Below are 17,284 nucleotides of genomic sequence, written 5' to 3' on the forward strand. Positions count from 1 at the left end.
GGGCAGAAGCACTAAGTCATTGCACATTCTCTAACAATTGCACATCAATAAATTCAAAATAGATCACGCCAAGCCTGTGGTAGGATGGTTAAACACCCTGAAATGTTGCGGAGAGCTGTGGATAAAAAAGCTTTTGGATGGACCTTGAATTGGGCTAGTTTTGTCACAAACAGCTTTTCATCTTGCCTTTTATCTGCTTTCTTGCTGGGCTGAAAAATGGGCGGCTAATCTTATTTTTTTTTTTGATTGCCTTATATAAATTTCATTTTTATGCCTTTTGACCAGGGTTGTCTGAGCAGGTTCTCACTGCGGCACAATGTGGGACCGGTGATGTGGTATATTTCTGATTCACTCCCGCACAGTGGAAGGTGGCGGTGACATGTTGTCCAGCTTGTTGCTCCTGTTCTGTATTCTTGTTTTGTCCTGCCACATGGCCCCTTGAGTGGCATTGGCATGAGAGCCTCGGTTATTGTGTGTCTTCTTATATGTACAGACACACACACACGATCACTATATTTATGACCTGCACAAACTGTTTTACTTTGCAGACACGGACCACCTCACGTTTAGTAGTACTAAAGGGTCAAATCATGGATTCATCTCACTCACTAACTCACTGACTCACGCACTCACAAACACACAACAATGTTGCCGTAACTAACAAAGAAGAAAAATGCAGGTGAACAGATTTCCTCACTACGATGCTTGTGCCAGCACATTCCTGCAGCTTCTTTCCAGATCTCACGCTCCCTCCATCCAGCTGCTGCTGCTGCTGCTGCCGCATTTATATTCAAGAAGGTTTGCGTGTGTTTGTAGAGTTTAGTAGGCCATACATATCACATGCAGAGGAGTGAGAGGTGAGGATAAGCAAGCGGAGAAGGAAGCGGAGGCAGAAAAGGCTGGAGGGGGATGATGAAATGAGGTGATATGGCCTTTTCTCTCGCCTCAGGTGCACACCACTGACGGTTCATGCATATGTGTGGTACAGTGGAGTAACAAGGTACTGCCTTAGGCCCATCCTAATTGGAAGGGTAGAGCATATCGCCCCAACTTCCCACTCTTAACACACCCAGCTGCACACACACACGTGTTGTACACACAGTGACGGTTTTGAAACAATGTCGTCTGCTGCAGCTCCTTCCGTGGCCCCCCAGTCCATCACAGTGTCCGCTGTGTCCCCCTCCTCCCTGGAAGTGACCTGGGACACGCCACCCCCCGAGACCCAGAATGGACTCATCCAAGGATACAAGGTAAGAAAGGGGAAAAAAAGCAAGCATTTACTTGCATGCAGACTCGGAGTTGTAAGGTTGCTGCATGAAAGACGATCCTAAAAGAAGAAGGGGGGAAAAAAAAAAAAAAGCGCAGACACACTTTAAATGTGAGTGTTGGGTGTCGGACGGAGACGCACCACTCTGCCTGTCTTTAAAATAGCCCTCCTCTTGTCTTTCGAGGGGTTTCGCTCTGCTGCACCTTCAAGTGTCCTGTAGACACGAGCAAGAAAGGGAGGGAATTAAGTTAGAGGAAGAATCTGAATATCCTTTAATGGTTTCAATATCACTCCTCTTGCCTGTCTCTCCCCCTCAACTCCCCTGTCCCACCCCCTCGCTCTTAGTACTTCAAACACAAGGTTATCTGTCCTGCTTTAGACACATTGATTTCTGCCAGAGTAAAGGCAGGAATGGAGAAGAAAGAAGGGAATGTAATATTTGCAGAGTGAAGGAATGAGACGAGTGAGCGATCCCCCTAGAATCCTGATGAGAGGAGAAGATCGAGGGAATATGTTTAAAGTGCCACAGATGGACGGCCGGGGGGGGGGGGGGGGGGGGGGGGGCAAGGGAGAGGGGGTTAAAGAGATTAAGATGAGAGGAAGAGAGCAAAGAAGGAATGTTTAATGAATTTATAGGTTCAGACTTGTGTTAACACTTGTACTCTGCTGGATGAATAACACAGACAGCAGGCAGGACTGAAGGTAAACTCCGATGCATGAGTATTTTTCAACAGGGGAAGTTTACTAAAATGCCCTCGAGGGCTTGTTAAACACACTGAACATGATTGGCGAGGGGTAACAGTTAATACCCAACTGCGCTGCTCCCATCAGCTGCAATTTCTAACATACACAGATTGTGAAAAGCTTTAAAAAAAACAAACAAACACACACATAATCATATGTTAAAATCTGGAGGCTGATCCGTGAACTGAAGATTTCACATTTTCTGTATTTGGATTGCCGAGATCATTTTCCACTCACTACATCCATCGCACAAAAATAGGTCAGTCATTTGTAATGGAAGCTCTGCAGAAACAAACACGAGCCGGGATGTGATGAAGTGTGTGCTCTCGAGCAGCATCCATCCTGCTTCTGAAGTCTGCTGAGCTCAAATCATCTCCTCCAATAAAGAGATGGTGAGAAACTCCGTTCTTGATCTTATCAAACAATATCTGGATGATGCTCGTGTATGACCATTAATGCTGAGGGTCCCGGGCTCCGACCGGACACCACAATAGTGGAGAGTGCATTTACTAAATGACCCTCACTTTCTGCTCAGCCATTTTTTTCCATTGTCTATTTTCTGACATGAAATGTTTAAATTTGAAGTACCCCTCCCTCCTCCTCCTCCTCCTCCTCCCTCCTCCTCCTCCTCCTCTTCATGCAGAAGGCAATACACTTGGATTTTAAATTGAGCATATGGATGAGCTGTTCAGTATCTCATTATGGTGAGAGCTGGGAGAAGGGCAGACGTGGTATAATGCTGCCCTCAAGTGCTACTCAGAAGCCTCTACTTCCGAGTTTGGAAGTGGTAAATTTAGCTGGTGGTTCTCTGTAATGTTGTCTGTCAGGAATAATAACAAAATGGATGCTTTTTTTTTTTTTTTCTTTTTAAATCTGCTCTTGGCTGTTGTTTCACTTTGTAAATCGACCCACACAGAGCCCGCTCGTGTTGCATAAGGGCATCCACAAATACTGAAACCTTTTTGAAAAGCTAAATGTTATCTCAACGAGGAGAGATCTTTGCTGTTTAGCGCCACGATTTTATTCGGGACTCGATACAAAACTGAATAACTGTGAAAACCTTTAACTTTGCATGGAACAGGAATTTAAAAGTCCCAACAATCTGGTTTGAAATCCTGAAAACACCTGACGTCCTGGTGGCCCAAGGCCCAAATGACACTATTTCCAGAAACAGACTCCTTGCCTATACAATAGATGGGATGTCTGTTCACCATCATTTGGAGCAGTGGTGGGGAAACTTTGACCAACATGACGGTGACTGAAGGTTCATCCTCTCCACCAGAGGGCCAAATTATTCGACGACAAGGTAGTGTGAGAATTATGGCTACCAACTGAATATTCATAATGAAGACGAATGTGAAGCAGCCAGTGAAGAGTGTGTGCTGGAATGTCACCGTGCGGGGAAAACAGGTGCCAAGCCAATCCTGCAGATACGACGATTCAGTTCAAGGACTTGTGGCCACTAATTGAATGCAAACAATTTACTGAATCTTTCCAGATGAAGTCTTGATAAATCAGAACGTCTCGACCAATTGAGCCACAGCCGTGTCTCAGGTCCTCCCGTCGGCCCGTCTGACTTAAAGAATAAGGACACATATCGACGTGGCACAACAAAAGACATTGATCCACTTCAGTAGTTTGGAGATGAAATCGCATGGCGACGGCGCGGTGGAAGGTAGGAGATAGATGGGACCCCCCCTCCCCCTCCCCGCCCCCCCCCCGGAGTCTAGATGGCGATGGCGGAGGGTCAGAGTGGGACGTGTCTGATGGAAAGATTGGAAGGATCCACTGACTGACGTGGAGGCTGAGGTGATGAGGTGGCAGAATAACAGAATTACAATGATATTTCAAAGGGTGGGGATTCGGGACTGATTGCGTGGGGGGGGGGGGGGGGACCTGCACAAAGATAGTTTGGGAGAAAGGAGTGGAACAGGTGGAGAAGACAGCTTCCCAGTGAATATAGGCTCACAGACGAGTGACACAACCGATGAAACCCGCGCTCCGGTTCAATCAAAATACTTTCTATCCGTTGCATAATTAATGAAATCAGTGTGTTTCACCTCTCGCGCGTTATTTACAGCCAACAGTTGAATGTTGAGGAAACGGGAGCAGCCTGGTGGAGACGTCACACGGCAGCCTGACACTGCGGCCAAACCTGTCACGTCGAGGACTTATCTGTCACTTTCTCACTTTATATGCGTCCTGACGGTCCGACGCCGCGCCGCAGAGCCACTGACCCGCAGGAAACTGCCAGTGATTATAAAGGCCACAGTTTTGTGATCAGATTACAAATCAAAAGAGCGGAGGAGCCGTGTGCTGAATGACGGGGTGACTGATTGTTGTCGAATGCTGGAGAAAACACTGAGACCGGCTGTGCAGTTATTCATATTTGGTTTGATTTGGAGGTTTTGTTGAAAGACAAAACATTTAAGATTAATAACAAAAAAAAAAAGTAATAAGTTATAGAAGCAATTTCCTCACTTTAAGTCAACATTTGTCTCCATTTCTTTTTAACAAAGTCAACACATTTTTTGCTCTTGACGTTTTTCATATATTTTCGATCAGCTTTAGGATCACAGAGCTCAAACACACTCCTACCTACAGTATATCTAGAATCAGTCTAACCTGTGGGTTATTTTAAATTGTGGCAGGAAGCTGGTGTTCCAAGAGGAAACCCATGCATGCCAAGTTAAAACATTATCAATTCAAAGCACCTCATCAGTCCTCGAAGCGAATCTAACTTGTTAAGTGAGTTTGTTTTATGTTACGGGTGATCAGATATTTTTTGATAGATAAGCATAACAAATATCATCAGTGCGATTTGGAGTTCCACAGCAGTGGTTTGTGTATGCAAGCAGTTTTCTGTTTTTCTCTTTTGTTGTTGTTGTGAAATCATTCTGTTAAGAATCCGCAGGCAGTCAGCGTGTCAGACAGAAGAACTTTTTTCGTCTGAACAAACTGCCGTGATTTGTACAAGTGGAAATTTAAATCAACTGGCTGTAGGCCTGACTAACATTACAGAGGATCTGTGTGTCCAGTCCTGTTCTAAATTAAAGGAGCATCCATTCATTGCATCACATGGATTTCGTTATGAGACGATCTGCATGTGCCGGTCGTACAACACCTGCAGGTCATGGAGGCTCATCCAAGGAAGACATTCAGTGTTAATTAAAACACTTGGCGTCTTATTTCAGCTTAACATTAATTGGGAAAACAACCAGGCCGTGGAACTTTTGCATCTATTCATGTGTCTTTTTGGAAACAGGAGAAATCGCTGACATAAAGAGGGGGAACAGTGTTGTGCTATTTGTTGAGCTATTGCTTATTTTTGTAGTTTTGCTTGTGCCTGTATAGACACCAAGTGTTTGGCCTCTAGCGAAGGATGCCCTACCTCCATTCAGTGCACATAATTGATTCATTTCTCTTATTAAAAAAGATGAATGCATGTGAAGCACCTTCATCAACACTGAAAAGAAAACTAGTTGGAAGTGGATCCATTTTCAAACGCACGTTAAATAAGTCCATTAATTCCTACTCACTGCACCTTTTGTAAATGACGCACTGTACGTGTGTTTGGTTGAGCGCAGTGGTGCTAAACTCAATGTTTATTAGAAATTGACCCGTCGAGAGGATTAGTTTAGAACATTGATTGTAAAATTGACATATAATGTCAGATATGTGTGTTTGACTTATAGAAACATACGTATACAGTTTGTGTCACTGGGTCTCCTATTAGTAGTGAAGTAACACATTTTTCACAAGTATTTTGGTAATATTAAAGAGTGATGTTTCCATGCTATAAGTGTAGTTTCGTAATCTTAATCATTACAATGATAAATTGATTTTTTTTTTTTATTATTATTCTTAACCTCAGTTAATTTCGTGTTCTTAACATAAGTGAAGTATCTCATATGTCTTCATTAGTGGTTAATATCAGGGAACGTAATGGTCCCATAAGTGCTCATCGATTCACACGTGAACGTGTGCAGTCTGCAGTTACATTACTTTGGATAAACGCGCAAATTTAACCTTTAATGTATCATGTCATTTAGCTGATTACATGCATGGGACCAAAGGTAAGTACTGCACATTAATAATGATACACATATTCAATCGGGGTTTTTTTTATATTATTTTTTTTAATCACCTTAGATTAAGATGTACAAGGGAGATCTGCATCAGAGTACACAAGTGATAAACAAATAACTTCTCAACACAAAGACTTGCAAAAGAAAGACTTAGCAGAAAGTGGGACAGAAATACAGAAGATGTATTTACAAAACTATGTTAAAGACACAGAAAATATATATAGAGACACAAAAAAGTTATGAACAGATGCAAATGAAACAAAAAAGATGTTGAAAATATCTACAAAATGGTGAAAAAGTATCTGCAAGGTGACGCAATAAAACTGTGATCTCTGTCTGAAAAATAAGAGGAGGAGCCAATACCGGCTTTTAAATGGTAACATTTTTGTAAATCTGATTATTTATTTATCTGAACTTGTCCTCAACCCACCAGCATTGAAGATGCAGTTTTGTGTTAAGTGTGTTAAGTTTCCTGCCTCGACCAGTTGTGCTTTGCCACCGCCATTGTTCTTTATCAATTCAAACTAGGTAGAAAATGTTTACGTGAAGCGGTTTTAATCAGAACGGGATTTAATGAGTTTACTTATGGTCCATGTAACTCAGCTCATGAATAATAAGTACTTGAGAAATTTAACATGTGTTTGGCTTTCAGGCATCTTTGTTCTCGGTAATGATGGAGACTGCGCTGAAGTTGTAGGCACTAAACATAGATTAAGATATTTTTCAACACTGATCCTGCAATTCATTTTGTTGTGATTTACCATGATTACAGTCGTGGATTTATTTGATGGATGATAGTTTCGCATTCTTTAGGCTCATAAACGTGTAAAGTTGAAGAGATATTTATAGTTACTCCGACGTGACGTTAAACAAAAGAAATACCATGTCAGTGAACCTTTAATTAAATGTGCATTTTCACTGCATGTTGTGATTGGCTTGTCAACGTTTTAACATGCGTGAAAGAATTTCTGAAGATCATTTCTGCCAAGTGAAATGTTAATTTGTCTATAATGTAAAAGTATTTACATCTGGAACAGAGCGCCGCTATCTGTGTTAAGAAATGACATCTACTTTGCCCTTCAGTTAAATTGTCAACACAAAAGCTAATCACGTCATAACCGCCTCGTAAAACAGCTGCAAACAGCTTGTTAATTTGAATCCACCAGGTGACTTTATGAGCGATGAAGACGAGGTAAATCCTCCATGAAGCTGGCAGGACTGAATTAAAGGAAGGCAGAGGACAGACGCTGCTGTCGGGAATCACACAGTCGGCGTCTGTGTTCGATGTGCTGCAGGTCCACTACTGGGAGCGAGACAAGCAGAACCAGAGTGAGAAGGTGAAGCTGATCTTCGTCCCGGACAACCGCGTGGTCCTCGTGAACCTGACCAGCTACACGCCGTACCTGGCCACGCTGACCGCCTTCAACACGGCCGGAGACGGGCCGCCCAGCGACCCCCGCGGAGCTCGCACTCAGCAGTCTGGTAAGAGGCTTTCCAGTTTGTCTTTTCAGTCTTTGAGCCAATCAGAAATCAAACCCTATGCAGTGTCATCAGGGGGTTCAGCCAATCACAATCAAGGTAGGCTCCTCCCACAATCAGGCAGCTCTGCTCTGGCACATGGCACCACGAGAGGAAGCACTTCCTTCCTCTTCCCATAGATGGGGCGTGTGTGTGGGCGGAGCCAGTCCAGCTCGCACAGACACAGCAGTTTCTGAATGCAGCTCCTAGGATCCAATATTCAAATGGCGGGAAGATTTGGGGCAATAAACTTTGAATACAAGGTTGTTGTTTTTTTAACCAACAAGAGCATGCGGAAGTGATGAAAAGCTGCATAAAATGTACTTTCCTCATCTGCATGCAGCTCCCAGCCAGCCGGGCTTCCTGTCCTTCTCCGAGGTGACGGGAGGAAGCGTCAACGTGTCCTGGGGGGCGCCGCCGACTCCCAACGGGCAGCTGGAAGGCTACCGAGTCACGTACCAGCCGACCGCTCCCGTCCAAGGCACGCACTCACTCACGCACTCGCTCACGCACTCGCACGCTCACGTTCGTCGGTTCGCCCGCTGACATTTCACTGAAACTACCTGCAGGCGTGAGCAAAGTGGTGACGGTGGAGGTGAAGGGCAGCTGGCAGCGCTGGCTGAAGGTTCGGGACCTGATCAAGGGGGCGACGTACACCTTCAGCGTTCAGGCCCTCACTGTCAGCTACGGGCCTCCCCTCCAGGCAAACGTCACTGCTCAGCCTGTGAAAGGTAGGAAGGACACTCTTAAGTGTGGATGTTTCTGTTAAATAACATACACACACGTTCGGGACATCATGTTAAAGTGACTGGAACTAAAAGGCTTTTCCCCTTCATCCACCAACCTACTAATGTGATTATCTGACTGGTCACTTGGTCTATGAGAGGCACAGAAATGCCCAGAAATCAGTCCTTCATGACGCCAGTATAACGCAGAGAACACAGAGAGACATTCACTCACACATACAGGCAGTCTAATGCTGCTAGTCAAACAGCAAGCATGTCTGCTTTGTGTGAGAAAGCCACAGTGACCCAAAAGGAACATGCAAACTTCACACAGAAAGGTTGAAACCGGAAAACCTCCTTGCTGTGAAGTATCAGCTTCGCTGTACTGCCCAAACACTGATATCACATTGTCTTTAAAATGATTGAACAACACCACAGAACACTGAGATTGTGGCAGAGCGTTGCAATAAATACACTCAGGTCATGCCTCAACATCTGATAAGACGTTATAACCTCCATAATCGCAAATCCTTTATTCGATGGTACTCGTGAGCGAGAGGAAGCAGGAGGCAGCGTCACAGCCGTGCAGCCACGAGGATCAAAAGAGCTGACTCTGCAGCCGCAGTCACTCTTCACCGTGCGAACAGAAGAGCAGCACAACTTTGTCTGCTTTGTCTCGTGGTGTGGAGTCAGAGTCTCAATGAAGTCACTCCAGAGTCCAGCAGGAAGCCTCGTTATTCACCAACTAATCCTTCATCTTCCCAAATAACTAGCTTTTTGAGGGTGAGCAGCAGTAGGGTAGAGAAACTACCCCTTTCTGATGTATCAGTTCATTAAATGCAAGCACATCAATTCCTATAATACATGTTTTGTGCGGAAGAATCCAAACCCAACGCTCCAGTTGTTTGGTTATTTTACACGATGTTAGCCTGGTGTTGAAGGTGACACTTTGTGGATTTCTGACTGTCCCCCTGATGCTGCAGGTTCTCCCGGCTCGCCCATGGAGATGTCCATCTCCAAGACGTCCTCCGCCCTCAGCATCCACTGGTCCGAGGGAGACGTGGGTGCGGCGCCCGTGACCGGCTACGTCGTGGAGGCCCGTCCCTCAGGTCCGCGACCCCGGCTTCGCTCGACACGCACCGTTTCGCAGCGTGCAAATCTTTTTGGTTTGCTCAACAGGGAGCTTAAGCTGAGCCCAGCAACCGGATTGTTCTGTGCGCCACTTCCTCCAGATTCATTAAGACCTGCTGTGCAAATCAAGTCAGCCGCAATTTTCTAATAAAGATTACCAGAGGTGTGATATATAAAGAGAGCTCCGGTGGGAAATACTTTTAACACTCTGCAGGAGAGCGAGCATAGACCGAGGTGTAATTCTGATAATAATAGATATGCTCCTTTTATTAATAGTCACAACAGTAATCACTGTCGGCGTCGCATTATTATCATCATCTTAAATGTAATCAGGCAGTTTATAATTTTGTGTTATCGCCTTCTGCTAATGCTCCCCTCTATTGTTCGCCTGCCCATCAAGCAGACGAGGGAGTGTGGGATTCCTTCATCCGGCTCCTCCCTCCCAGCAGCAGGTCCGTGTCAGTGCCGCTGGAGCGCCTCAGGTCGGGGATCAGCTACGAGTTCAGAGTCATCGCGGTTAATCGCTTCGGATACGGCCAGCCGAGTACCCCCTCCGCTGCTCTGGCTGGTAAGTGGCCGCACGCTGCTGGACACGTTGCTAATGAACAGGCTCACCTTGTTTGACTGGGATCTGACAGGACGTAGTGGGTTGGATTGGACTGGGCTTGATGTGTGCTTCTCCTGCCCTCTAAAGGCAGACAACTGCAACTACATCCCACCGCGCGAGCTCGGTTTTACCGTGGCTCTGGTTCCTCAGAGACCAAAGCAAAAGACAGTTTGATGTCCGTCTGACACTTGTCCCTCTGCCGGCCTCCAGCGCTGACCGACCGTCCGTTCTACGAGGAGTGGTGGTTCCTGCTGGTGATGGCTCTGGTGGGACTCATCCTCATCCTGGTCCTGGTCTTCGCGCTGCTCCTGCACGGACACAGCAGCAAGTACAAGGCCTGCGGCACAGGTCTGTGGCTCTGTTGTTGGCTCCCCGACGCCCCCCTCGCCTCCCGAGGTCCCTTCATCCAGCTTCCACAGATATGACGGATAAACTGAAGAGCACTTGTGCCTCGCCGTGTTTACCCTCTGAAGATTTATTACAGGGTCTTCCAGATTTTGTGATTCTGACAAGCGGAGACGTGTGTGAGCGCACTTGTATCGTTGGCAGAGCAGAACTGCCTGCAGCAGTTTAGTTCCTGCAGGACTGTGGTGTGTGTGTGAGGGAGTGTTATTCCTTCACCAGGATGATTCAGGACAAACTGCACCCCGAAGCGTTCCAGGAACAAACGCTCACCCACAAATTCCGCCAGTCTGCTATTTGTGTTATATTCTGATGGAGATGGCGAGCCGATTGTTTGTGCCAGTATAATAACATTTCACGCCTCGTGGCTATAAAATACATCGAATTTTAAGTACAGGCAGATTTCACCTTTGAAATCCAGGTGTTTTGAGAAACACAGGTCTCAGTTAGATGTATGTTGTTGTTGGGGTTTTTTTTTATTGAGCTTCTGAATATAATGTCCTGAGAGAGCCACACTCATGTTGAAGTGCCACAGCAAACAAAACTCTATAAATAAAGGTGAAGAAAGGCTGTAGCCTTGGATTTTTTTATTATTTTTTTTTATTTATACTGCCGGCTGCTGCTGAAACAAGCTCTTTGCTTCGCTCTCACTCTGTAATCTTAGAAAGTTGATGAGCATGAAAGATCAAAACTGGAGATATTCAAGCCTGATAGTCTTAAAACAAGTGATTTTCTTTTTATTACTTTAACAAATAATACTTACTTCCTTTTTTGTTGAGCCAGAGTATTGTGTCGGCCCCATAACAAACGTCTTCATCTTCCCGTCGTCTAACGAGCGGCTTTAACATGCAGAGAAATAAAGTAACTGAGATGAACCAGGCTTCAGACAGACGGCTCAGCTCGTGTCGCAGCACCACGACGGTAACAGACCGTTCAAACATCGCAATTGAAAGAGACGTTATTCATGTTCCCATATAACTACTTATTTTCCGGAACCAGTTAAAGGAAACTGTCACCATTATCCAGAGAAATAGCGCGTAATTGTAATCCAGTGCCAACGTGACAGATCAGCATTCACCACAAATGGTTTGTAATTCAACTACCAAATTCACAGTTTGGTTTAATATGAGTGACATTTATATGAAACTTCACTTTGTTCACTTAACTGTATTGGAGAGGTAGAGCATCGAAATTAATTTTCTTATTTCCTCAATTAATGGCAATTATACCGAACAGAGGTTTATAATTATGTATATTTAAGCCCACTCCGCCTCCACGGGTCAGTCAGCGAGCGCTTAAAACCTTCCTCCGCGTGTTGTGTGCGACAAACCTTCGACTCATTACGGCAGAACACTGCTGGCGTGTGATTGTTGCTTCGCCCGGTTACTCGACAAGGCTTGTTCCCGCCTCTCATCCAGGTTTTTTTGTTTTTGTTTTTTTTCCCCTCTCGGGGGCTTCCTGTGATGTGTTCAGCAGCACGTTGGGTGTCCAGGTTAGGACAGTTGTTAGTGTGAGTCGCCATGGAAACCTTGGTACAACCACTGGGGCAGCGGAGCGATGAAGGGGTGTGTGTGTGTGTGTGTGTGTGTGTGTGTGTGTGGGGGGGGTTCTGGGTTCAAACAGGACAACAACACAAACACGCATGACGACAGAGCCGGAGTCACTGAGGAACGGCAAATTGCATTGTTTTGATTTCTTCCTCGGCCTCTCAGCATGCTGCAAACAGCAAATCTATTTGTCTCAGTTGAAATCATCTCCCTGTCGTTCTATGGTTCAGTGTCACTGGTGGATGAAAGATGGAGGTGGTCTGTGTGGGCGTCGCCTGATTGTCAAACGCTGCCGTCCCTCTTTCATTTGCGTCTCATTCCCGAGCCTGAAAAGGAAGCCGAGCCCACATTAAGTGGCAGGACTGCAACGAAAGGGAACCATTTCAGCAGAAAACAGCTCGGAGGCGACGCCGCTGCTCTTAAATGTCCCAACACTTATCTGTCTCCTCCTGTTGTGGTGCTGCAGGGAAGCACGCGTCCACGGCGGAGGAGTCGGTGACGCTGGACAACGGAGGCTTCACCGCTCTGGAGCTCAACAGCAGGACGCTCAACACCAAGAACTCCTTCCTGAAGAAGAACGGGACCAGGTGAGCGCCCCCCCCCAACCCCCACCCTCCACCTCCACCTCCCCTCTCAGACTCGTCCTCATCCCCGACTGAAACATCTCCGTCTGTGCTCCGTCAGGTCTCCGCCCAGGCCCAGCCCGGGCGTCCTGCACTACTCTGACGAGGACATCTGTAACAACTACAACGGCGCCGTGCTGACGGAGAGCACCACGCTGACGGAGAAACCCACTGAGGTCTCTGACTCAGAGGTATCTCTTTCTATCGGCCCGTCCTCCCCTCGCTCTGGGGGAGACCGGCGTCCCCCCCCGGACGAGGCTTGTTTTGTCCCTCCTGTCGGGATGAAGTCAAAGTTTTTATAAAAAACCGACTTGGTTTAAGAGCATCTTTCACTTTCCTGTTGTCTCTCGGCTGTCTTACGTCAACCCTCTGTGTTTTAATTACGTCTCTGAGCCTTTTAAAAGCTTCAGCATGCTATTTCACTGCGTTGTCGCTTGTTTTTTTTTTTTATTCTTTGACTTCACTCGAGTAGCTTTTGAATATTTACAGTCGTGAGACATTGTTCTCTCGCTTATGTGATGAAGAAATGACTTCAACCTCTTTGTGCCAAATTGTGTCAAACTCAACATGACGGACGGAGAATTTTGATCATTAAGACGAACTGTGCCCAAACACATTCACCACAACGGCACATGGGAATTATGGCTACTGATTTTATTTTTCATAATCCAAAATGAGGTCTGAATGTAGTTATAATGACTCTCCTCCACCCATTACCTGTGAAACCACTGATTCTACAGTTTTGTTCATTCGCTCAGCAACTCACAGCTGATTTTGAAATCTGAAAGCACAAGGTGGAAACATGGAAAATGGAATTAAAAAAAACCAGTTCCAGCAGTGAGCAGCTGAGCGTCACATTGTATTCCGTTTGTTTTGTCCCGCCGCCGCGTGTTCACTGCAAAAGCCTCGTTCATTCCCGTCCGTCTCACCGCCGGTGTTTGTTTTGGCCTCCAGCTGACGGACAGCGACTACGAGGACGAGCAGCCGAAGCACTCCTTCGTCAACCACTACATGAGCGACCCCACCTACTACAACTCCTGGAAGCGACAGCCCAAGGGCCTCAAAGGCGTCGGCGCCAACTTCGGCTACGAGGAGTGCGCCACCGCCGACGCGGAGCCGTACTACCAGACCGTGGTGACGCAGCACAGCACGGGCGGCGCGTACACGCCCACGGGGCAGCCGGCGCACACGCACGTCAACCCCAACACCAACCCGCCGCCGGGGTCACGCACCCCCGTGACGGGGTTCTCCTCCTTCGTCTGACTCAAGAGAACCAAATCTGCACAAAGTCACACACACACACACACACACACACACACACACATAAGGAAGTGAAGGGGGGGGGGGGGGGGGGCAGCTTCGGAGGAGATGAACCAGCCCTTAATGCCCCCAAAGAACTCAACTCACACTTGTCTCTCGACTTCTCCCCCCTCGTTCACAAAGACCCCCCCCCCCCGCCGAGTCGACAAGTGTGCACCACTCTTTTACTCTGTTACGCCTCTGTGTCACTGTGCTCACACACAGTCCTACACACACACACACACACACACACACACACACACACACACACACACACACAGCGGCACGCCGCTAGATAATCACACGTATTCCAGAGACTCTCCGACGAGAGCGTTGTGTCGGTTCAATGTGGAGCTGACGGACCCTGGAATCGCTGCACAAAGCTTGTCCTCTGTTCTCTCCATTTTACACATAAGTGCACAATTACACACACACACACACACACACACACACACACACACAGTCTCTGTGATGCACCATTTCTGTGTCTCCCACTGGGAGACAGGAACTTCAAGGTTGAGGAGAGTTACTAAAAAGGCGGCTCTTTTGTTGACAGACTGGCTCGTGGACACGACTGTGGAGCCGTCGGCTCTCGGAGAGTCACCACACGGAGGAGCAGGAACAAAAATAACAATCAATAATCACAATTTTTTTTTTTTCTTTTGAACTGGAAGAGGACGGATGGAGAGCGTGGGCAGGGCGTCTCAGCAAGTCTGGTCTGGTTTCTGAGAGCCACGCGGGAAAAGGGGGGGGAAGAAAAAAAAAAAAAAAATCTGAAAACTGTGTTGGGTTTTTTTGGTTTTGTTTTTTGGGGGGGTTGTTTTTACCGTCTCCTGCCCGTTTGTCAGTCCTCCTCATCCCGCAGCCTTCCCAAGCCATACTGCTTGCACTGAGCCAAAATCCCCACAACATGTCATCTTCCTCCTTTTTAAACTTTTTAATTGTCCTTTTTTTTTCTTCTTCTTCTTCTAATTCTTCTTTTTGTTTTAAGTGCGAGAGCGACGTGTGCACACAATCACACGCGTTGAAGCCTGTTCATCCGTCTGTGTCATCCACCGCTAAGCAAAGTGTGCCATCGTGTGTGTGTGTGTGTGTGTGTGTGTGTGTGTGTGTGTGTGTGTGTGTGTGTGTGTGTGTGTGTGTGTGTGTGTGTGTGTGTGTGTGTGTGTGTGTGTGTGTGTGTGTGTGTGTGTGTGTGTGTGTGTGGGTGTGTGTGTGTGTGTGTGTGTGTTTGTATTTTTCAGATGGATTTTGTACAGGGAAACCCTTTTTACTTGTGTGCTGCTGTATGTAGTTCGGCCAATGTTTGTGTGACGGAGCGTCAGAAGGAAGGCGTCGCTCAGCGAGGAGCATCGGGGGAGGGCGGTCACCCAGGGGGAGGGCGGTCACCCGGGGGGGGTCACACACCTTCAAACCGAGTGGGATTGAACTTTGAATCACTGAAGCCCCGCCGGCCGAGCTCACACACTTCTTGTAGGAGTTGCGACAAAGAATAAATAAATAAATCACCTGTAAGTTTTTCACTCATTTATAATTTAAGGCTTCCTCCTCGCGCACCCGGCCGGCCCCGCAGCCCCCCCCCCCCCCCCCCGCCCCCCCGCCTCACTCTGTCACGCTTGTTTTCAGCCTCATGCCAGTGTGTGAATAAACGGTCATTGTTTAACGGCGCGTCCGCGTGGTGTGTTGCTGTGAACGACGCAGAGGGCGTGTGGCGTGAAGCCAGGGCGCTCGCCGGCCTGCGAGCGCACGCCTCCAAAATAACGCTGGAGGAGCCCCGCTGCCGGCAGGAGGATGAATTATTAAACTCTGATGTAAGAGTTCACTTAGCAGTGACAGAGTGCATTTATTACACCCTGCAATCTCCGTGTGGTGCCGCAAGAAGACAGACTACTTAAGTTCAGGCTCCAGCAAGTGCTGCAAAGGCCGGGAGCAAACACGGGAGTCTTAATGCACTCAGTCCAACACAACGCCGGGACAATATGCTGGATTTAAATGGATTCAGAATGCACTGGTTTGTAAGTCGCAGTTTATTCCCAATTGAAGAGAAACAACCAAATCTTGAGATTTCTCTTTGATGGAGGATATTTAGGTGTTTGAATTTGATGTTTTGTAAACACATCTTTAAAAACTTGGGACATGTTTGCCAGTCTGTAGCATCTGGATGTGGAGACATCTGGAAATGAGGGGAGCGGTTTTTGGGAGAAAATGTTGTTGCGGCAGGATTCCTGCTGTGCCAACAGGTTTCTACTGGATGATGCTTTGATTAAAAAAGCGAAGGCTGCAGGTGTCCCTCTGCTCAGACGCTCATATCTTACCGTCCTTCTCCACATCGTCAGAGGTGCAGATTACTGGTTCCTCTCATTGAATCCCTTTTCCTCCTTGCCTCAGACCTTTGAAGATAAACGTTTTGCCCGTAAACAACAGTGCCGTTTCTGGATTTTGTTCAATTATGCTTCTTTGCTTGTTACAGCTTTGATGGGTGTTGATTTCGTTGCCAGTGATGTTCACAGACAGTGGTTTCCCTCCATGCACTGGTCAAACTGTGCAGATTCATATCTGTTCTTAATGCAGAGTCCGCTAAACGCCTTGGGATTCTGAGCATCATGTTTTGATCTTTTTGGCCTTGTCCCTGACACACAAAGACTTCTCCCGACTCTCTGTATCATTAGATTAGATGAGACACTGCAGATTGAGTCAGACTCTTCACAATTTTACCCTGAAGGACATTTCTAATAATTAGTGACTTCTGAGCATCTGAGAGACAGTGCCTCTCCGTTTACACCCAATCATGTTGTTTAATTAACTCAGAAGCTTAGAGATTTGTTTGGGGGGGGGGGGTTGTTTTTTTTTCATTTGATTTGAGCCCATTCCCCCCCCCCCCCCCCCCCGTCCTTTTTTCTAGATGTGTGGCTGCCAGCAAATTCAAAATTAGCCCATTTTCTCCATGAGATGATTCACTAAAAGTCTCGGTTTCAACATCTGATGATTTGTGTCCTGTTGTGATTAAAAGTAAGGGTTTATGAAAATTGGAATCGAGTCATTGCATTCGTTTTCATTTACCTTCAATGCAGCGCCACAACCAGAGTAAAACCATTTGTTGACTGATGTTATTGGCTCATTACGGCATTTTAATGTAAAGTCAAACATTGCAGGGTCCAGAAAGAAAGCTTTAAGAGCTGAAATCACAGAGACGATCATGATCACATTATCCCTCTGTCAGATTTTTAATTCACTGTGAATTCACACCATATGTTTGCAGTGTTATTCAAATATTCTCGCAACTGTTTTCAGCCTGCTGCTTTGTTCATAAATAAAACGGTACGTACAGATTAG

The 17,284-nt window shown here is 46.6% G+C and overlaps 1 protein-coding gene across 4 annotated transcripts in view; it reads left to right on the forward strand.

Annotated features, from left to right (window-relative positions):
* The window catches only part of LOC308128664 (protein sidekick-1-like), a gene marked incomplete at its 5' end in the record, with an annotated part of 285,540 nt that extends 271,548 nt beyond the window's left edge, over window positions 1-13,992 (forward strand). For 3 of the 4 annotated variants that reach the window (XM_080494304.1, XM_080494306.1, XM_080494307.1), the window contains 10 exons: window positions 1,135-1,250; window positions 7,395-7,581; window positions 7,961-8,098; window positions 8,187-8,348; window positions 9,326-9,451; window positions 9,877-10,041; window positions 10,291-10,428; window positions 12,496-12,616; window positions 12,714-12,843; window positions 13,607-13,992. In XM_080494304.1, coding sequence (XP_080350430.1) covers window positions 1,135-1,250; window positions 7,395-7,581; window positions 7,961-8,098; window positions 8,187-8,348; window positions 9,326-9,451; window positions 9,877-10,041; window positions 10,291-10,428; window positions 12,496-12,616; window positions 12,714-12,843; window positions 13,607-13,915 — 1,592 coding nt within the window. In that variant the 3' untranslated portion in view covers window positions 13,916-13,992. The remainder of the gene's footprint in view (window positions 1-1,134; window positions 1,251-7,394; window positions 7,582-7,960; window positions 8,099-8,186; window positions 8,349-9,325; window positions 9,452-9,876; window positions 10,042-10,290; window positions 10,429-12,495; window positions 12,617-12,713; window positions 12,844-13,606) is intronic. The other variant, XM_080494305.1, reaches the window with a different exon arrangement.
* Between the last annotated feature and the right edge of the window lie 3,292 nt (window positions 13,993-17,284).

Source organism: Blennius ocellaris (genome assembly GCF_963422515.1).
Source record: "Blennius ocellaris genome assembly, chromosome: 3".
Taxonomy (NCBI): domain Eukaryota; kingdom Metazoa; phylum Chordata; class Actinopteri; order Blenniiformes; family Blenniidae; genus Blennius; species Blennius ocellaris.